The sequence below is a fragment of the Poecile atricapillus genome, chromosome 7, assembly GCF_030490865.1.
Source record: "Poecile atricapillus isolate bPoeAtr1 chromosome 7, bPoeAtr1.hap1, whole genome shotgun sequence".
NCBI lineage: Eukaryota > Metazoa > Chordata > Aves > Passeriformes > Paridae > Poecile > Poecile atricapillus.
In genome coordinates this window covers 24,456,718-24,477,147 of record NC_081255.1, presented here as the reverse complement: position 1 = coordinate 24,477,147, position 20,430 = coordinate 24,456,718, and the positions used below count along the sequence as shown (strand labels likewise).

At 58.6% G+C, this 20,430-nt stretch overlaps 3 protein-coding genes across 7 annotated transcripts; 1 reads left to right on the top strand and 2 right to left on the bottom strand.

Moving 5' to 3' along the window:
• Window positions 1–650: 650 nt before the first annotated feature.
• Window positions 651–8,000, bottom strand: BTBD19 (BTB domain containing 19). 4 transcript variants are annotated; one of them, XM_058843181.1, is made up of 8 exons: window positions 7,736–8,000; window positions 5,581–5,818; window positions 5,113–5,166; window positions 3,532–3,591; window positions 2,171–2,251; window positions 1,746–1,877; window positions 1,435–1,560; window positions 651–1,306 (listed from the first exon to the last, which is right to left on the bottom strand). In XM_058843181.1, exons 1-8 carry the CDS (start codon window positions 7,963–7,965, stop codon window positions 1,172–1,174), a joined length of 1,056 nt encoding a protein of 351 aa, XP_058699164.1. In that variant the 5' UTR covers window positions 7,966–8,000; the 3' UTR covers window positions 651–1,171. The 4 variants fall into 4 exon arrangements, with proteins under 4 accessions (XP_058699164.1, XP_058699163.1, XP_058699166.1 ...); XM_058843180.1 differs by having other exon boundaries at window positions 1,746–1,898; window positions 2,183–2,251; XM_058843182.1 differs by having other exon boundaries at window positions 654–1,306; window positions 2,183–2,251.
• Window positions 8,001–9,135: 1,135 nt separating this feature from the next.
• Window positions 9,136–10,688, top strand: DYNLT4 (dynein light chain Tctex-type 4). Its single transcript, XM_058842927.1, has 2 exons — window positions 9,136–9,659; window positions 9,994–10,688. The coding sequence occupies exon 2, from the start codon at window positions 10,003–10,005 to the stop codon at window positions 10,648–10,650; it is 648 nt and encodes a 215-aa protein (XP_058698910.1). The 5' UTR covers window positions 9,136–9,659; window positions 9,994–10,002; the 3' UTR covers window positions 10,651–10,688.
• Window positions 10,689–11,429: 741 nt separating this feature from the next.
• PLK3 (polo like kinase 3) lies at window positions 11,430–18,789 on the bottom strand. 2 transcript variants are annotated; one of them, XM_058843211.1, is made up of 15 exons: window positions 18,478–18,789; window positions 17,594–17,701; window positions 17,391–17,507; window positions 16,841–16,970; window positions 16,666–16,753; window positions 16,021–16,116; window positions 15,141–15,336; window positions 14,659–14,785; window positions 14,165–14,274; window positions 13,971–14,088; window positions 13,783–13,866; window positions 13,419–13,581; window positions 13,177–13,306; window positions 12,845–12,955; window positions 11,430–12,460 (listed from the first exon to the last, which is right to left on the bottom strand). In XM_058843211.1, exons 1-15 carry the CDS (start codon window positions 18,772–18,774, stop codon window positions 12,266–12,268), a joined length of 2,070 nt encoding a protein of 689 aa, XP_058699194.1. In that variant the 5' UTR covers window positions 18,775–18,789; the 3' UTR covers window positions 11,430–12,265. The 2 variants fall into 2 exon arrangements, with proteins under 2 accessions (XP_058699194.1, XP_058699195.1); XM_058843212.1 differs by having other exon boundaries at window positions 13,419–13,578.
• Window positions 18,790–20,430: the final 1,641 nt, after the last annotated feature.

Sequence of the window (20,430 nt, the reverse complement as noted above, 5' to 3'; positions counted from 1 at the left end):
TCCAAGCCCCTGAGCTGTCCCATGATCACAGCCACCTGTGTCACACTTGTGCTCTGCCCAGGGGATGGCACAGGCTTGAGCACGCACAGGATAGTGCACGCTGACATGGGCTCCCATGGTGCCACCAGGCATATCTTGCTGGGAAACCGTATTTCTTACCATGTCCCCATGCAACGGGGCTGTCCCTGCAGCCAGCCCCTGTCCCCGTCCCCATCCCGGGCACTGTCCGCGCCGTTACCCAGCACTTTAACTCCAGCGGTGTTTGCCGTGCCTGCGGCCCCAGGCCCCCCGGCCCCCTGACACTGCCGCTGAGCAGGGGTGGCCTTGGGGACCCTGTCCCCGTGCCAGGCGTGGGCACGGCGGGCAGCCCCCTCCCCCCCAACACGCCATCTAAGTTATTTATATCAAAGAGAGCAAAGGTTTATTTTTGTAGTTTGTACAGGCGGTAGTGGGGACCGAAGGTTTATTTTTAAAGAGTAAATATATATATTATATATAAATTACCTGCTGTGTCCGACCCTTTCTCCTGGGGAACACAGCTGGAAGGGGGGGGGGGTACATGTGCTTGAGACAGACCCAGCTGTGTGTACACACAGCTGGGTCTAAGGGGGGGCTGCACACTGTGTGGCACATGGGGGGGCTGGCAGCCTGTCCTGCGTGTGTGTGGCCTGCTGGCAGGGCTTGGCGGGGCTTGGGGGGTGGGTGGGAGCCTGTCGGTGCAGCGGTGCATGTAAAGATGCCCATTTGTCCCCTCCTACCTGCACCCAGCCCAAGCCCCAGAGTCCCTGTGCCCCTGTCCGGGCAGGTGCTGATGCTCTCTCGCGCTGCAGCACAGCCCCGCTGCCAGGGGAGGGCAGCACGGCCCCGGGGAACTGGGAGCTCATCTTGGGTCCCCATCCCACAGGGATCTCTGCAGCCCCACCACCCTTGGTTCACTGCCTGGGCAACCTGCAGTGTCCTTGCACCCATCGCATAGCCCAGCTCTACCCTACCACCAGCCCCCTGCATCACTTTTGGGGGTGATCCAGGAACCCTGCCTGGTCCCAACGCTGTGACACGGGACAAAGCACCTTATTGATGCTCTTGGCCACGGCAGCATCAGTGCCCAGCCCCACACCCTGCCCTGCTGCAGAGTCCCCAGTTGGGCTGGACAAAGCTCGTTGCCCAGCCCCTACTTGGCGTGTGGCTCGAGGTGACGGTGATGGTCGCGGGGCCGCGTGCCCCGACGAGGACGGCAGAGGCGGGAGGGCACCCCACTGCCCTTCCTCAGTGCATGGGCACGCCAGGCTGCTGCGATGTTCTCCACCTGTGGGGACAGGGAGAGGGATGGGGGCATCAGCACTGCCACAGCATGGTCCTCCTCTGCCCATCCTCTGTAGCATCCTCCAGCCCTAGAGGTCAGTCAGGAGACACTAAGAACAGGCAGCAGCTCACCGGGATGAGGAGGTCCTGCTGGTTGTAGCTCTCCAGTGTCACCAGTTCGCTGGGTGCCAGCAAGGGCAGACGCAGCTCCCTCACGGGCAGGGCAGCCACCTCTGGCACTGGACGCTCTAGGACAGCCTGTCAGACATCAGGATGTGAGGGATGAGTCTGGTGATGTCCTGGGCACCAGGGGAGGCAGGGGCCTGGGGGGAGTGACACTCCCATCACAGAGCCCTGGCCTCAGGGATGGGGTGCCGACATTCCCAGCCGGGGCAGGTGGGGGCCCAGGCACTCCTGGGTGGTCGTTGCTGTGTGACACTCACTGAGCTGACGTGTGCCCACTCCCGCACAGCCTGCACCAGGTCCAGCTCGTCCACGGCCAGGCGGTCACTGCGCAGCACCCGTGCCAGCACCACGTCGGAGAGCTCACGGAAGCCCTGTGTCCGCACCACTGCCTGCCAGCACACCACTGCGTGCTGGAACCAGGACCCCACATAACCACCACCCCATCCATCAGACACATCCTGGTGCCTGGCACTCCAGCATCCCCCAATCCAAACTCAATCCCCTAGCACTCCACTATGCCCCAGCCTGCCTCTCCCAGTCACCCAGCATCTTTTCTCCAAATACCACTTGCTCCTCTCCCAGCCTCCAGACATCCTGTCTTTAGGGGCCCTACTCCCCTGCCTCATGCAATGTTCTCCATGCCACGTGCCCCCCCTACCCTGGCATCATGCTCCCCCATCACCTGCCACCGTACCGCGGTGCTGCCCTCGATGAAGGCCAGGCAGTGCTGCTGGAGGTCCACCTGCCCATAGGTCACAGCAGCCTGTGAGACAACACAGACACCTGCAAGGGGTCCAGGGCAGGAGGGACTCCCTGCCAAAGCCCTACAGAAACACTGGCACTCTCAGGGACATAGGTGAGGTAGACATCCCTCTGGGCTGGGTACCACAGTAAAAACATGGGAAGGAAGGGGCACCAAGGTCCCCTCCTTTTCTGGCCTGCCCAACAGCAAATGTTTTGGTGGCTCTAATGCTCACAATGGTCACCCAGCCTCACCCTTAGCAGGACATGTGATTTTCCACCTCTGCTCAGACAGGTCACTGAGCCCACAGTGGGGGAGAGGCCCTAGTGCTGTACTCAAAGGGTCACACTGCAGGCACATGAAACCACCAGTCCCCAGTGCTCTTTGTGTGGGCACAGGATCAGCTTAAAGTCCCCCACAGGCACCCCATACCCCTGGTGCCAGCCCCAGCCTGACCCATAGCTGCCAACCCCCACTGCAGCAGGAATTTGGGGTTGCTCTCATTTTCTCCCAACCCTACTGAGCAATGCTTGTTCCAGGGTTGGCCCTGTCCATCTGGTTACCAGGAGGGCATAACCCCATCCCCACACACACAGCAGCCCCTGTGTGTGGGGTACTCGAGAAAAGCAAAGGCAGGGCGAACACCACCTCCCCCTCCACCACAGCAAGGGACCAGTCCTGACGTAAGTGAGGAGGACAGACAAGCTGTTTTCTTCAGGTTTAGTTTCTTCTGGGGTTTTGGGGTTTCTTGTTTTGTTTCCTCTGGGCCAGTTTTAGCTTTGTTTATGTCGCAATGGTCTGGCATCACATCTGGCTGGGGCTCTGCTCTGGGGCCGGCACCTCACCCCAAGATTATTTCAGCTTGTGCGAGATGAAACAAATCCCCCTTCTCTGGGGAGCAGCTTTGGACCCACCAAGTAGCATGGCATGGGCCATTAGGATCTTCCCAAGGCTATTTTTAGGTGCCTCAGCTCTCAGCAAGGGTTTTGGGACTGGCTCCCCAAAACCCAGCGTCCCAGTCTCCTATCATACAGATGATGACAAAGTCCTGGCACTGCTTCTGGCCAGCCCAGCTCAGGGCAGTGTGAAGACACTTCTCTGCCATGCTCTGGAGGCCACACTGTCCCTTGCAGCCCTGGTACCAGTGGTCTGGGAGCTGGCAGGGCAGCAGCTGGGCCAGGGGTGAGTGGGAAATCCTGCCCCACTGTCCAGCAGAGAACAGAAAGGTCAAGTTCTGTTCCTGCCCCAAAACTGTACAGGTTATTTTTAACCCTTTGTGACCCTACTGGTGTCACTCTTACCTGCAGGGCCTCGCAGACCTGCTCCACACTCAGCGTGTCCTTGATGAACTTGACACAGAGCTGGAAGGCAGACAGGGAGAGGGTGGGCAGAGGGGGGGGACACAAACCTGCCATCTCCCCCCACACAACTCTCAGCATCCCCTGAGGCCCAGCACATGGAATGTGGGGTAGAGGCACCTCCAGCCCCCAGGATTTCATAAGCAATGGGCTGTGGGATGAGGTCTTGCAGTGTGGATGTGAGCAGCCAGCTTGGCCACTGATGGAGCCAGGGACCAAGACTGATGTGACCAAACCCAGCCAATCTGATAGCCCCAGGTGGGTCCCTTAATGCTGTCTACATGTGCCACCCACATTCTGCCACAGGACACAATCCTGGTGCCAGCTGCAGTGCACTGGGTGACCTCAGCTTTGCCCCAGCCTTACCCACCAGCCATGCTCTGGCTGTGACTGCTAGGGGACTGGCATCTCCAGCTGCATCCCAGACATGGAAGATGCAGGTGGGATGCAGCCAGACCAGCATGTTTATCAGTGAGTGTGACCTCTCTTCTCCCTATCTCAGCTGCCTAGCAGAGTCCCCAAGGGGATATGACATGCAGAGAGGAGCTATCAGCTAGGGCAGAAGGGCAGAAGGGCCCTGAGTCATTAACAGGAGGGATATGAGGTCACCCTGCAGCTGGGCACACTGACATGGTTTCACCAGCTGTTCTTGGTCAGCCCCTTTCCCTCCCACCCCTCTTCTATGCAGGTAATCCCCCTCAGCATGCATTTGCACCACCCTGACGTGGTGGGGTGTGACCCATGATAGGAGCACCGGGTCCCCCTTTTCTGCTGCACCCCTTATATCCCTTCCGTGCCCAGACATCTGTTTGGCAGCTCTGCCACATCTGGGCTTTGGCTGAGCTTGTTCACAGAGGTCCCATCCCACCACCCTGGCAGCCCACAATTCCTCAGCTCCCGAGGTACTTCCCCAGTGTGATGGGGAGGGAGGGGAAGTCTGGGTGTGAGATCTCGGGTCATGCGTTCAGCCAGGCTGTAATTCAGGAATCAAGCTGATGACGTGGCCTGGCAACCCTCCCCAACACCGAGCTGCTTCAGTTCCCTGGCCCCTCCTCATTCAGCTCCAACCCTTCCTCTTTGCTCCCTGCTGCCTTCTCAAAACCTTCCCACCCAAAGCACCATTGCCTTGGCAGCACCAGCAACACAGCTGGGGTGCTGACTGCTCCAAGGATCGGGGCTCTCTTTAACTGCATCATCCTGTCAGATGACCAGAGTGCACATGTGGGCGAAGGCACAGGGGCTTCCCTTCTGACCTTTGCTGTGCAGGAGATGTGAAACTCCATGTCTTCCCCCATGATTTCTCGGGATTCCCCTGTGGGATTCCCTGCTGCTGCTGCACCCCCCAAGGGGGATCCCACTGGTGAGACCTTCCAGGATGGAGAAGCAGGGCCAAGCCTGCATGATGCACCATGGTGCTTTCCTCAGAGGCACATCCAGCTACCAGCCATGCAGGGACCACCTTGGGGTGCTGCCCATCCCAGGAACACTCAGGAACCACTGTCCCTAGCCTATACAGCACCGTACCTTGCACAGGTCCTGCAAGCCGTACTCCACCGATGAGGTCAGCACCTCCAGTGCCTGCAGGCAAGAGGGACTTTGTGATCACCAGCATGCAGGACCATGGACGGGCACAGCAGCCCAGGGTAAAGGGCAGGTGTGCTCCTGAGTGGAGCTCCTGAGTGGTGCGTGGGAGATAAGGCTGGTGCATGGAGAAAAATTTAGGTCTCCTGCTGTGGTGTCCCCATTCTCACCATTCAGGGTGTGCACAGCCAGAAGTCCCAAGACTGGGACAAGGTGCTCTGGACACCCCACTGTGCTGAGATTCCCCCCACACACACATTTATTACATTGTTAGCCAGACAGAGCATCACATAGACCATCTCCTCCAACTTTGGCACACCAAGAGTTGCAAAGCAAAGCACTCCCTTCCCCTCCATCCCCTTACTTGTCCCTCCCATACCCATGGTCCCTGCCAGCCCCATCCCCACTCACTATATGGCTGTTGAGGGTGACACTGTTGGTGTAGAGGAACTCAATGACGGCCAGGAAGACCTCAGGCTGCACGTTGCCCAGGATGAAGGGGCCCTGGGGTGGGACGCTGCTGGAGGAGTCCTGGCTGCCCACTGGTGCCTGGCTGAGCATCCCATGGAATGCCTGACAGCGGCACGCCAGCACACAGCGGTGTGCAAACACCTTCTGCTGCTCCTGGCCCACCACAAACATCACATCGCTGTGGGGAGAGGGGACCATGAGGGACACAGTGCCTGGAAAGCAAGGGCACAGCCTTCCCTGGGCTGGGACAGGGCACACAGGAAGGACCTGCTGCGTGCTCGGCACAGGGCAGCAGTACCCTTTAATTTTAACCCAGGGGTTTGTCCCAACAGGGGAACAGAACCTTGTTGGTGGCTCTTTCCAACCATTTGAATGATGCATGCGAGGTGAGCACGACAGGTCGTCTGGAAAGCACAGAGAGCCCAGGGTGCTGGCACTGAGCAGGGCAGAGAAAGGCCAAGGAGAAAGCTGGAGAAAGTGACTCTCTCTTTTGGCACAGCAGAGCCAAGGAAAGCATTGCTGTCACCGGGATCAGCCTCCTTGACTCATGGGAACTGACTCATCGTCTCAGGGATGTGAAGCCTCTGGCATAGCTGCCAGCAGGGCTGGCACTGGCCCAACAGGGCAGCTTGTGGCATTCAAGATGTGTACTAGAGCACAGGGACCATTCTGTTGCCCTGATCCCCTATAACCCTCCCCTCCCCAAAATGTTTCCCCAGCTCCATGGCCCCAGGAAAGGGGGGAAAGACCAGGGGAAAGGAAGCAGGCAAAGGACATGCGGCTATGGCCCATCTATCCCCTTGTCCCTTCCTCCATCCCAGCAGGCCAATGAGAAGACATGGCATCCAAGCTTTGACTGCCATGAGGATATGCACAAATAAATGGCCTGACCCTCAGAGTGTCCCACAGGGAGGTGTATATGCCCACCAGAAGGAAGGACACCTGGGTCATCCCAAGTGTCTATCAGGAGACACACAGCTGGGGCAGGATGGGTGGTGTGAGCAGAGCCCAATAGGTCCTCCACGACTGCTCCTGCAAGGGGGATCATTATAAACTGTTCTGTGATTGAGGTCCACAGGCCAAGAGGGGCAAGCAGAATGCATGGGATGCCAGCTGTGATTACAGCATGCAAGGTCTGGGATGCAGGACACACGCTGAAGTCTGTGTGCAAAATGAAGTCTGTAGGATGTGGGATGCAGAACAAAGGCTACAGAGTGCAGGCTGTGAGGTACAGGCTACAGGAGAAAGGATGCAGGATGTGGGATGAAGTAGATGGATGCACAGCACAGATTTCAGGTTGCAGGATGCTGGATAAGGAGTGTTGGTTGAAAGATGCGAGCAGCAGGATGTAGGCCGAGAATGACCAGGCAGTGCCTGCCATCCACTCCTCTACTGTCTGGTGCTGTGGCTGGGGAGTTTTCAGTGGGATTTCTCTTCTGGGCGGCCAAAAATTTCAGCAGGAATGGGGATTTCCTTAGATAGGCTGGCCAGGCCTCAGCAGGAAGTGGTGAAGAGGACCACAGCCAGGCAGGACATACCATGTGGATGAAGGAAGCCAAGGCAGCATCTCCATCTCTGCGCCCGAGCAGGGCGGCAGGAATGCCAAACCCTGTGAGGAGGGATGCCAGGAAACATGTTGCATGCCCTCCGGGGAGGCTGGAGTAAAACACCAGTAAAGCCAGGTGGGAGAGGAACTGAGCAGGGAGAAAGCTGCCCCCAGGGAGCACAGGGTACCCCCATTCCTGGCACGAGCAAGAGCCCCAGCACAGGATTTACACTGGGATAGTGCCTTGCCCTGTTGGCACCATGCCTGGCACAGAGGGGGTCTGGGCACACCCGGGAACTTTCCCTCCTCCCGGGAGAGGGTGGCTGTCCAGGGTGGGCTACCCCGGGCAGCCTGGACTCCTGATGTCATGCGGGTGAGTGGGGAGCGCTGCACCAGCCACGTCGGCCCCACCAGCTGCCCGGGGCTCCCCGAACTGCCTGCGGGCCCCAATCGGCCCAGCACGGGGGGCTCGGGGCTGCGGGAAAACACGGAGCAGCCGCCGGGGGCTCCGGCGGGGCTGGGGGGAGGCGGCAGGCCCCGGGCCCTCACCTGAACTGGGGGTTGTTGACCAGGGTGCGCAGGGCAGCGCTGAAGGCGGCCACGTCGCCCTGCAGCCGCGCCGAGCAGGGTCCGGCCATGGGCTGCCTCAGGGAGCGGCGGAAGGAGCTGCAGGCGGGCGGGAGGAGGCTGCAGGATGGCGGGAGGGAATCTGGAGGCTGGCGGGAGGCCGGCCAGCCCGGGGAGGAAGCCAGCACGCTGCGTCGTACGGCACGGCCCATTGCTAGGGAAAGCTGGCAGGCAGCGCTGCGGCCGGAGGCCGGGCTGCCGGGGCAGCAGTGGGAGGGAGCGCTGGGACAGTGAGGCGTGAAGCACGGCCTTGCTGCCGAGGCGGCTCTGTCCTGCACTCACCGGATGGGGAAGCAGGGCTGCATCTTGCGGCGAGTGGAATTCCTTGACGTGTTTCATGGCCTGGCTCTGTCATCCCTGGCTGGGGACGTGCTGCCCAAGCTGGTGACTTTGCTGCGGAGCAAAGAGATAGGGGCGAAGAGAGGCAGGCAGCTGGGATTTTGGAAAAGGCAGCAGATGCACGGAGCTCACCCTCACCTCCCCCTGCACAGCCCCCATGGAAAGCCGCCGGGCATGGCTCGGTCCCCAGCAGCAGCACTGGAGCACAGCAGGGAGATTTGTCCCCTGATAAATGGGGGAAGCCTTCTCTCCTGCCATGCTCCAGGCCAGAGCCCTGCAGCTCTCATGTCTGCCTAGGGTACAGGTGATTGCAGGCAGAAAAAAAGCCTCATAGAAAGGCTTGGGTGGGAAGGGTTCCAACCCCCCTGCCGTGGGCAGGGATGCCACCCACTAGATCAGGTTGCTCACCTAAGCCCAAACCAAGTGCTGTGCGAGGGGACGCATTGTCCCCATTCTGCAGCCCTAGGCTGACCTCAAGCAGCCCAAGGAGGGGATTGCCCATGGAGGGATCCACCCTTGCTTGTCAGGGGGTGGTGCGAGGGAGAGGCGGGAATGGGGCTCGGAGCTGAGGCAGCCCCCCAAGGGAATGGGGTCCAGCTGGCAGTGTGCTTGGCAGCGCTAGTCAGAGGCAGGCTATAAATACCTCCGACGGGAGATAGAAACACAAAAGCTGTCTCCGCTTTCCTCAAATAGCTCGGCAGCCGGGCCAGACAAAGGCACATTGATGGTGCAGCCGTGTCGTACCAGCTGGGCTGGGCTCCACTGGCAGAGAGAAACCCCGGCCGGGGACGGGAGCCCCCAGGGACCTGGTCACCCACAAGCATTACAGCGTCCCTGGAAGTGTTCAAGGCTGGGTTGGATAGGGCTCTGAGCAGTCTGGTCTAGGGGTGACATCCCTGCCCATTGAAGATGATTTGGAACTAGATGATCTCTAAGGTCCTTTCCAACACAACCCACTATGTGAACATATGATTCAATGGGTACTCACCCACACTCTCCCTTGGTGCAGTGGGGTATAAATACCCTAAGGGTGCAAATATCAGAGCAAAATCAAGCTGTTGGGGGGCCCAGCCACAGCGCATCCCCATAGTCGGGGCTCAAATCTACAATCACAACTCTCCACCCCCTGCTCTTCTCTTGCACATCCAACACCAGCCTGCATTTTTCAAGGCTGGCAGGAAGGTTGGAGGGCACATGTCTGGAGTAACCATATCCCTGTGCTGGCACAGCTGAAAATGCAGAGAGGGCAGGAGTGAAGGGGAACAGGAGTGTCCAGGCACCAGGAAAGAAGGAGTTACAGAAGCCATGCCCCAGAACAGCCCTGGAGACCTGCAGTGTCACATAGCAACACTTAACCTTCCAGGAGCACAACAGGTTTGTTCCAGGAGTGCAACAGGTTTGGCTCTGCTCACAGCAACTTGCAAGACAAAGATTGATCCTGGGCAGTGACATCCACCAGAGACAAGTTCCCTGAGTTTACTCTGGAAGGACAGAAGTGGGACTAAGGGTAAGTGTGGGATCAGACAGATCCAGACAGGAAAGAGCCACTCACCTGTGCTGGGGGAAAGGCTGGGGATGGGAGACTAGAAGGCTGTGTGGACCATGTGTTGCTGCACTGGATCAGCCCCAGCTGGCTAAGTCTGATGGGCATGGAGGTGCTGGAGAAGGGAAGACAGCTGCCATGGATCTCCCAGCCCCTCTGCATCTTGCCTCACAGAGACTCACATGCCAGGAGGCACGGGATTTGCAGAGGGCAGGCAGAAGTAAGGCAGAGAGGCAGGGGAATGGACAGGCTACAGGACACCTGCCTCACCTGACACTCAGGTACATTTCCTTTGCAGGCCCCCCCTATGGCTGAGCAGCCCTTCCCAGAGACAGCCCTGCTAGCCCAGGTGCTGGCTGCAGACAACACTGAAGCCCCTTCACTCCGCACTACACGCCGTGGGTCCCAGCCCCCAGCCCGGGGCACCGAGGACAGCAAACCACCACCCCTGCTCTCCCGCCGCAACTCCATCCTCAGCCGCCGCAGCTCATTCGGGATGGTCCCAGGGAGCAGGCGTCCCTCCATTGGCCCCTGGATGCTCCACAGACGTGTTAGCTTCTCTGGGCTCCCAATTTTCCAACCCATCCTCAAGACCCGCCTTGAAAACACTTACAGGATAGGGCCAGACAAAGGCTGCAAGTTTGATGCGGAGCGGGTGCAACATGTGCTGGAGGGGACCCTGGCCCGTGCCTTGGGGACCACTGTATACAATCCCCAGGGCAGTGCCCCACTAGCCCAGAGCCTGACTGAGCTGCTGCAGAACCAGGCCAAGGAGGTGGTGCCACCCCGCTACAAGCTGGTCTGCCACGTAGTGTTGGGCCAGCAGGGCCAGCAGAGCCTGTTGGTGGCTAGTCGGGGACTGTGGGACCCTGAGACTGACAGCTTTGCCTCTGCCACCTTCTCCAATGCCTCCCTTTTTGCTGTGGCCACAGTGTACGGGGTCTACTTCGAGTAGCATGTGCTCTGCATCCACCCACTCTTGCAGAGCCTGTAGGGAGAGAGCAACCGAAATAAAGAGGTTTTGTCCAGCTGTGTGTCATACCAGGAGTCTTGAGCCAGGGTGTGTGCAGGAGCAAGATAGGGATGCTCACTCCAGCCTTAGCTCACACCCACGCTGCAGTTCCCACTACTGTGGTTTGCAAAAAGACCCAGGCGGCAGCAAACACAACAAAAGGCTGGGTTTCCCTGGAACAGGCAATTGCCCAAGGCTGTTGGAGCAGCCCAGGCTGCTTCCCACAGCACAAGCTGCACCCAGGCAGATTGATTACACAGATCACCTTCAAAGCAAGCTCACAGAGCTCTTTCCTGGCTTTATGCCCAGCTTATATCCCATCACACAAGATGTCAGTGCAAGGGCCCAGGCAACCCCTCCACCACCTGGGTCATAGCTCCTGCCTTCTGCAGCTCAGCAGAATCAGGAGAGCAGCTGGGTTGGGTCCAAGCGCAGAAAGGACTGGGAATGAGTTTGGCAGCAGCAAGGAGAAGCTGAGGCAGCTCCAGGGCTCCTCAGAGCAAGAATAAGCAAGAGCTAATTCTGTCCTTTGTGCCAGTCCCCTGAAAGCAGTAGAGGTACCACACGGGCTCCTCACAGCTATCCTGCCTCTCTAACCTTATCCCCCAGCACCAGTCAGTGGAAAGAAGGGTCATCCCCAACAGGCAGAGGCAGCTCTGGAGCAAGAATGCGGCTGAAACCCTTTTGAGGCTTCAGCTTCAAATAAGGCAGACAGTTTGCCCTTACACAAATAAGTTTTTATTGAGGCAAGTCAGGGAGATGGGAACTGCACATGGACAGAACAACAGGAAAATAAATAATTCCATATAAATAAGATACATAAATAGTCCCACATGGCAGAGACTGCCTTGAAATAAGAAACAACCCTGGGTCCCAACAAAAAGAGGGCTTCCCCAGGCAAGTCCTCAGATCCCATCCCCTACCCTTTATCAAACCTCAAGTTGTACCAGACAATTCACAATTTGGGAAGAGACAGGGCACAGATTGGCCCAGCACAGCTCCCTCCTTAGTGTAACAGTTGTGGAGTGGCACTTGCCAGCCCGCAGAGCCCCTGGCAGGGCAGGCAGCACCCTTCACCCCTGCCCACTCCTGGGAAGGGGATTTTCCTATCCCACAGCACCCAAAGTTTGAGATCAAGGCTGTGCCAGCCATCTCCAGGCCATGCAGAGGGTCTGTGTAACTGATGCATCAACTGGGGCAGGGGAGCCCAAGCCTCCACTACAAGTACTTGGCAGCCCCAAACAAGGCCCAGTCAGCCCCAAACCCAGCTGCAGGACACTCAACCCACCTCCTGTAACACCCCAGTCCATTCCATCAAGACCAGCACCACCAGAGCAGGAGCTGCCACTAGGAAGACAGCGATTGCCGAGCCAGGGAGCAGCAAGGATATCCAGATCCACTGCTGTAACCACATCTACATTGTGTGAGTCCAGAGTTCAGCTGAGCACCAGCATACATGATGCCCAGGGGGGTAGCCAGCACCACATCATACCTCCCAATCTCATGGGAGAGCAGGGGGAAACCTCTATTTCCAGACAGGGTCCCCCAAGGTCCCAGACTAGGCCTCAGCCCATTCTTGGAGAAGCTTGAGGATGTATTTGAGGCGATGGTGGAGCTCAGGAGAGCAGCCCAGCTCCTGGATGCTGCACAGCTTGTAAGTGTAAGAGTTGCGCTCCCGGTTGATGTAGGTGACAAGGCAGGAGTGGTCAGGCTTGCTAATGATCACCTTGGTGTGGTCATTGTAGAAATTCACCTAGGAGACAAGTTGGGCTTGGTTTAACCCATGCTTCCCACGGCATGTTGGGAGCCAGAATGGAATCACATTTCCTGCCTCAACCCGTTCCTCCTCCCCAACCTGCCCGGGAGCATCCCTGCCCATGTCCCGTGGCAGGAATGAGCCAGCCCTAGCACAGGGGAAGACAGAAGCACCCAAGTGTAGTGCTGTGTCTCCCCATGGGCTGGGGAAGCTGCAACCAGCAGCTCTAGGCACTGGAGCAGCATCCTGCACCCACAGCTGTTTTCACAGCTGGATTTTCCATTGGGGCTGTGGCAGACAAGATCCAACACAGACCAGAAGACCCCCATCTGGCCTCCTCTTCACCAGGGTCTGAGCACCTCCACTGTTCCACACACATACCTGGAGGGTGCCACTGCTGAAGAGCATGAGCAAGGCTTGGTCAGTCTTCACCCACTGCAGGAGGAGCAGGGCTGGCTGCCCGAGGTCATCTATGCTGGGCAGGTCACCTCCCTTTGAGAGAAGGGTCTGCATAAGCCACTGGTCCCACACATGGGAGCATTTTCACAAGCACCAAAGCACTTTCACACAACACCAAAGCTGGGTACCCCCTCGGTGGAGTCCCCACACCCAGGGCACAACCCTGCCACAGCTGCAAAAGCAGGGAGTCCAACCAGCCCAAGTGGGGTGGTTAAGCCATGACTCAGTGTCCAGCCCTGGACCCCAGCACTCACCTTCATGAGATGCTGCTCCATGTAGGACGCAAAGTAGCGCAAGACACTCATCTGTCCCTGCAGCTGCTCGGGGATGGCAGACACAGAGAACACCAGGTGTTTGCTGTTGGTTGGGTTGTAATGTACAGTCCTGGAGGGAGCAGAGCACGAGTTTCGGGGATGTCTACCCTGGTATAGATTCCCTCTTCCCACCCAAGGGGCTTCCTCAGAGACAGAGATCAGCCCCCATTCCCATCGCTCACCTGTGGTTGGGGGAGAGCGTCATGTGTGTGCCATTGTTGAAGAGGACCCCAATGCTGCGGTTGGAGAGCTGGTAGCCAAAGCCATACTTGTTGGAATAATCCACCCACTTGCTCACCCAGACAAAGTGCTCATGGCGGGCCAGGGAAGCTGGGTTTTTCTCTGCTGTTGGAGAACAGAGGAGGTGAGCAGTGCAGCCAGCCAACCCCTGTCCATCTCACCTCCCCAAGGGGAACAGATCCCCACAGCAGGCTCTGGCACCATTCAGGGTGCTATTTGTACCCCAAGTAGCAACCATGCCTTCATCCCATGGGGAAGGGGATGCACAGCACCCTATCCCAGCCCAGAGCAGTCCATCCAATTTACCTGGAGGCATGGAGGAGAGGCAGGTCCGCAGGAGCCGGACAGCTGACTCGATGATGGCAGAGGCAGTGACACAATCTTCAAAGGCTGTGGGGAGAAGATGACAGGCTGAGTCAGCCAGCCCCGCTATCAGTCCAGGCATGACCGGAAGCCTGGGGCAGGCTGGGGTGGCTGGGACAGGTATTGCTCACCTTCACAGCTGCTGGCCATTGTTCCCCGGACAGAGGGGGAGGCAGACTTGTGAGATGTCTCCTCCACCACTGTCTCCACAGGACTGGAGCTGGCACTGCGGCACGATACAGGAGTGGCCTGTGGAGAAACCTGGCTTTATCAGTCTGCCTGCTCCCCCAAAGGAAGGCATGCATGGCCTCAGAGATATTCTCACCTCATTCCCTTCCACAGTTTTATAGCTCATCTGCCGACAGATTGAGGTCTTCATCAGCCCAGTAACCAGCTTGGAGATGTCATCCCTGTCTTCTGAAGAGCCCTTCTTGGCTGAGGAGAGAGCAAGACATGAGCACACTGCTAGCATAAAGGATGGGAACATCCAGGTCACTCATCCCAGTTGCTCAGCTCTCCCTTATCTATTCCCATGCCCATGAAGGCAAGGAGGGTGTCAGACAGATGCCTCCCACTTTCACTTCCCAGTTCTCATGCAACACAGGACTTCCAGGAGGAACTGCCCGCACAGTATCTGCTCTCCAGGCACACACCCATGCCAGGCCACCAGGACAAGAAGGGCAGGGGCACACCCAGCTTATGCTCTCCCCCAGGCAGGGGGTCCAGACAGATGCATTAGGAGGTCTCTCCAGAAAACAGGATCTACTTCTTCCTGAAGGAAGAGTCACCCAGAGATTCCTTGGAGAGTGACAAACTTACCCTTAGGTTTCTTCTTCCCAAAGAGTGTCTTGGTGACTTTAGCAAACAGAGTCTTTGCAGGATTGGGGGGACTCAGCTCTGGAGCCATCACACAGCTGCTGGGAGGGAGTTTCTCAGGCGTGTAGCCCTGTAGAGAGGTCAAGGGAGAGGTTTGGTTTCCACAGGCCACATGCTCCAGGCAGAGCAGCTGCCCTGGGCTGACCACAGTCATTCACATCCCTCCTGACAGCCAGCTTGCGTTTCCGTCAAGCCTCGGAACCATGACTGGCATTAGCACAGGAAACAACCCCTTGCTATAGCAACAGAGGCAGCAGAAGCACACCAGATCCCTCAGTTCCTTTGGCTGGCATTTGGGCAGGACAGCGGCTGCTTCCTTTGAAGGACTGACACTTAGGACAGGACAAAGACAGCATCCTGCACAGCCCAAAAAGTGTCATCCCACCTGGAGAAGGGTCCCTTGACCCAGGCCCCCACCCACCCACCTTGAAGAACTCATGGTCCAAAATCTCCTCAAGGGTGAGCCGGTCCTGGGGGTTGCGTCTGAGGATGCCAGTGATGAGGTGCTTGGCAGGCAGGGAGAGGAAGACGGGGAGGGTGTATTCCACCTGCTTGATACACCTGTACGTCTCCTTGAGGTCAGAGGTCTCAAAGGGAGGGTTCCCACACAGCAGGGTGTACCTGGGAGGGGACAGGCATGCCACTGTCAGATCCCCACCAGGCTTGTGACTCAGCAGCACTTAAAGCAAGGAAGTTATTGGCATTCGGCCGGCCACACCTGGCTGAGAGCACCACTTCCAGCCCTGGCAGCCACGCTCACATCCGGCCACGCTTCCTCCTAGCAACTGTTTAGAGCAACAGGCAAGGAGCCTTGAGGAAGGACAAAGAGATGGCAGGCAAAGGCCACCCACTGCACCCACCCGCACGCCCATCAGGGTGGGAAATGGAGCAGGAAGCTTGCAGGCAGCAGCCGGGAGAGGGGCTGGCTGTGCCGAAACAGCAATCGCTCCCTGAGCAAACAGTGCAGCAGCCACGGAGATTTTCCGTTGTTTATCAGGTTCACAGTGCGGTCAAGCCTGCTTTGAGCCAGAGCTAAGTGTGGCATGAGCACACCCGCCCCGTGCAGGTCCTGCTTGCACAGTCCCCACACAGCATCCCAGGATGGCTACAGGCAGCACCTGCTCCAAAGTGAGGTTGGGCAGGATCCAGCCAGTTGCTCCCCTCCCCCTGCCTCTCAGCAACCATTGCAGAGCCACAAGGCACAGCACAAGAAAACTTCCTCATCGGGTTGCCCACAGAGCAGCTGCCCCCCACCCCAGGCAGGGTGCCTGGACCCCTCCCCACCCAGCAGCACAGATGACTTACATGACACAGCCCAAAGACCACACATCTGACTCCGGCCCATGGCCCTGTCTCAGCAGCACTTCTGGGGCCAGGTAGTTGGGGGTCCCACATATTGTCCTGTAGGGCAGAGCACCAGATCAGTGCATGCTCTGCATCCCCTCAGAGACAGCCTCCCCCCCTGCTCCAAGCCCTGGGATTTAGCTTACAGCTTTGTCCTCCCCACTCCATTTTGCTCTTTGTGGCCCAAAGCCCCCCCTCCATCTACAAGGAGCTCCATACAGACTCCCTCCTCTCCAGCTCACGGGGGTCAGTAGCAGCTGCTCTTGGGGAGCTGTTGGGAAGAGCCTGTCCCAGAGCTGAGGAGGAACAGAGCCTTTGTGTCCCAGCCTGTGCAGCCGGCACGGCAGCCGGGCAGGCACAATAGCAATAGTCAACACATTGTTCTCCCCGACGGCTGCAAGCTCACTCCTGGAGAGGCCACAAAGCCCCCAGCCCCCTCGCCTTGCCTGCAGCTGGAGCAGGAATTGCTCCCTCATCCCAGGAAGGGGCCCCTAAGGCTTCCTCTCAAGACTGGGGGGGACCCCTTGCCCCTCAGCTCTCCCAGGAAAGCACAGGAAGAAGAGTGAAACCCTATAGGATTCTGGAAAAGGAAAATCTCAAACTCACTTTTTCTTCTGGTCAGAGACATCCTGGCAAGCAGCCAGCCCAAAGTCCCCCACTTTCAGCTCCATGTTTTCATTGATGAAGAAGTTGCCTGCAAGTCAAGGGTGATGCGTCACCACAAGTCCCTTGGGGACAGCTTGCTCTCCACGTAACGCCATGTGCCGACCACAGCACTCACCAAGTTTGAGGTCTCTGTGCAGGATGCCCTTGAGGTGAAGGTATTTCAAGCCTGAGATGATCTGTTTGAGGTAATAGCGCACTTCGGGCTCCAGCAGAGTATGGCGGGCCTTCCAGATGTGGGCCAGGGACTGCAAAGAGAGAAGACAGCTTGTGATGCAGGCAGGGAGAACAGGCAGCCCTGCTGACTAGGCATAGGGTAGGCAGGGTCAAAGCCAGTTCTTCCAGAAGTTGCACATTCACAAATAATCCTTCTTTCACAGCCATGACCTCAGCAGACTCCCCACACGAGGTTGAGGCTGCTCATCAGAGCCATGGGAACCTCTGGATTTATGGTGGCCACACCATGAGCAGGCAGTCTGAGAAAGAAGGACAGCTGATGGAGTGCCCAGTGCTGTGCAAAACCACTTGGCTTATGGCAGTATATCTCAGAGGGTGTGACAGCTGACAGCTCAGGAGAAGGGGAATGCTAACAAAACACCCCAGTAAGGCCTGTTCCAACCAGCTATGGCTGTTTAGGAGATCCTTTGACAAGGAGGCCTTTGACTGACCTTCCTACTGCAGTGCTCCAGAAAGATGTAGATGCTCTCCGAATCCTCGAAGTAGTGGGAAAACTTGACAATGTGTTTATGATGCAAGTCCCGATGTAGCTCAATCTCATTGGTGATCTGAAAGAGAGCAGCAGTGTCAGGTGAGCACAGGGCCCCTGCTGCCTCCCACCAGCCCAGCACCCCACCAGCCCCATGGCACCCACCTTCTCCCGCTGGTGAGGTTTAGCCACCCGGCTGTGAGGAATGACCTTCACGGCATAGGTTTTGTTGCTGGAGAGGTCTGTCATTTCATAGCATCGTGCAAACCCACCCTGCAAGGGAAGAGGTGGTTACAGATGGGTGAGAGACAGCTCCTTACCCCTGCCTGCTTAGAAGCCTCCTCCTCCCTTCCCTGGCAGCACAGCTCGGCAAGCATCACACGCTCCCTCCTGCTGCGTCGCCCACTAAGATCTGAACTATGATGCTCTCAACCAGGCATTTTCCTCATCCATTTCTTGTAAAACCTCTAGGGCATTTTCCCTCCCACTATGGCCGGACTTTGCATCTTTCCACATGATAGATCAACCTGGAAAGTCCTGCGCAGGGCAGGAAGCCCAGGGACCGGAGGCCATCGAAAGGCAGCCCCATGGAGACAGGTTTTTCCTGCCGTGATGTCACCCTCCAATCTGCACACTCAGCCGCCGAGCCCGCTCGGGCCGGGCTGGGAACCGGCACCCTCCTCCTACACACGCCGCTGTCAGCCGGAGGAAAAGTTGCGTGCGGCGGAGCGGCGCGGGCCGGCACCCCTGGGAACCGGGGCACCCACCGGCCCACGCACACCCCGCGGGGCGCCCCGAAACCGATGCGGCTCCGATAGCCGCCGAGGCACGCAGCCAGCCCGGGTGATTCAGTGCTTCCAGCACTGCCACGGGCTCGCCGGGAGAGGCGCGGAGGGTGGGGGCGGCAGCCCAGGGGCTGCATCCAGCCCCAGGCCGCCCAGGGTGGGGGGGGGGTCGAACAGGCGCGCAGCCCCCGCCCCTCCCCTCGCCCGGCTCATCCCGGCACAGCTGTCCGCGACGGCCCAGCCCCCTCTCCCCATTCCCGGTACCTTTCCCAGCAGGCGGCCCTTGCAGTAGGAGCGGCCGGAGATCGGGTCGGTGATGATGCGGGTGGTCTCGGCCGCACGGGGCGGGGGCGCCGGGGCGGGCGCGGGCCGCGCGGGGAGGGAGGCGGCGGGGAAAGGGGGGAAGAGGCCGGCGGGCTCCATGGCGGAGCGGGGAGGATGAGGAGGCTCCCGGGCTGGGGCTCCGCCGGGCCCCGCGCACGTGGCCCCGCCGGCGCGCGCCGCCGCTGCCGCCCCGGGAATCCCGCCGCGTTTATCAAGGGCCGCGATGACGTCACCCATGGAGCTCCGCCCCCGGGCGGCCCCGCACCGCCCTTAAAGGGGCCGCAGTCGGGGGAAGGGGGAGGGGTTTCGGGATTCCGGGAATGCGCTGCTATCCCTCTGCCAACTGTGGCACCGGGGATGAAGCCCAGTCAGTGTCTCGCTGCCTCCACCGCACAGGGACCCACCCCTACACACACAGTAACACCCCCTCAGCACAGGGTCCTCCCAATAGCTGCATCCCCCTCCCAGAGACAGAGATAGGGACAATCTCCTCTTGGCTCAGGGCTCTCCTAGGATCACACCGAGACCCCACAAACACGCAGAGCTCCCTCCCCTGTCTCCCAGGACATACATAGTCCCTCTTCCATGCACATCTGTGAATACACACAGAGCACCGACTCTCAAGGTGTTTCCTCCCACAGGTGTTACCAGTGAGTGTCGCACAACCAACTGGGGTCCTCACACCATGGAAAGTTTGTGGCTCAGGGAGGGTTTTCAAAGCCCCTGTGCTCCCCGTGGGCCCTGACCTGCCCTCCCTTGTGACAAACTTGGATGCACGTAGATTCTCCCCAAGAGCCTTTCACTCTGTGCCAGGGCCCAGGCAAAGGGGGTCACAGCCCACCCCAGGCTGGGCACACAGGGAACAGTGGAAGATGCAGGGATGATGGGATCCACCGTCCTTGCCCCTCAGTGGCTGGGCACCCATTCTGGGAGCTCTGGTGCAGCGGGGTGGTCGGGCTGTGCTGGGTGTGCAGAGGTGGCCGGGCAAGGCACCACAGCGGTGCTGCTCTCTAATGGCCGTGACGAGAAGGCGCCTCTCTGTCACCCGAAACGGGTCATGGAAGGATGCTTGGCATCTCTCCCTCCCCACGGGCGTGGGAGCTGGCAGAGGTGGCTGCAAACCCACAGCTCCCACTAGTCTGAAGCAGCAGTGTTGCAAGAGCCCCTCAATCTTCCCGCTGTTCTTTCCTTGCTCACACCACACATGGGGTGACTGTGTGACTGTCCCGTGCTCTGTGCCTCAGTTTCTCCCCACTGATGCTCACTGTGCTCCTGAATATGCTGAGGGTTTTGCATGAGCACTTCTAGAAAACAGCCCCATTCTTCCCAGCACATCCCCTTTCACCCTAGGGTACTGCAGATGAATTAACTTCATAGTTTTTTCTGCAGAAAAAACGGAGCAAACCTGCCTAAAAAGAAAGAGGAAACAACACGGATCTGTCTGGGTTTTTTTTCTTGTGTTTCCAGCTTTTGTAGGGGAAGCACACACAAACCCACTGCCCATTGGCAAACCTGGCCCAGGAGCAGGCTGGGATGCTGCTGCCTTTGAGGGAAGCTGCCTGTTTCCATCACGGCCCCGGGGCTCCCTGGGGCACTGGTGGCATCACAGGTTTTCCGATGGAGGCCCCAGCTCAGGGCTGCCGGAGCTGAGTCAGCATCTGAAGGCAATGTGTGGGTGGGGGCACCCAGGAGTGCAGAGAGGCCTCGAGGGACCTGTCTGGGGATGATGTGACAGACAGAGGCTGTCCCGGGATTCCCCACAGAGGGACAGTGGGGACCTGTGAGGACTGAGAGCTGCCATCAGCTCCTGCCCCTGAGTGAGTGATGCTGCCATCACTCACTGCCTCTGAGTGAGTTCTTGGCCAAGGGCATGGATGGACCCCAGAGCCCATA

Excerpts from the sequence above, each read along its gene's own strand:
- BTBD19 (XM_058843180.1), bottom strand. The coding sequence starts at position 7,965 with ATGGGCCGTGCCGTACGACGCAGCGTGCTGGCTTCCTCCCCGGGCTGG. Across the intron at positions 3,592-5,112 it reads GCTTGCAGGACCTGTGCAAG|CTCTGTGTCAAGTTCATCAA; the intron begins GTACGGTGCTGT and ends TCTGCCTTCCAG. Across the intron at positions 2,252-3,531 it reads AGGTCTGCGAGGCCCTGCAG|GCTGCTGTGACCTATGGGCA; the intron begins GTAAGAGTGACA and ends GTTGTCTCACAG.
- DYNLT4 (XM_058842927.1), top strand. The coding sequence starts at position 10,003 with ATGGCTGAGCAGCCCTTCCCAGAGACAGCCCTGCTAGCCCAGGTGCTG.
- PLK3 (XM_058843211.1), bottom strand. The coding sequence starts at position 18,774 with ATGGGTGACGTCATCGCGGCCCTTGATAAACGCGGCGGGATTCCCGGG. Across the intron at positions 16,971-17,390 it reads TGGAGCACTGCAGTAGGAAG|TCCCTGGCCCACATCTGGAA; the intron begins GTCAGTCAAAGG and ends CTCTCTTTGCAG. Across the intron at positions 14,275-14,658 it reads TGGGAAGAAGAAACCTAAGG|CCAAGAAGGGCTCTTCAGAA; the intron begins GTAAGTTTGTCA and ends CTCTCTCCTCAG.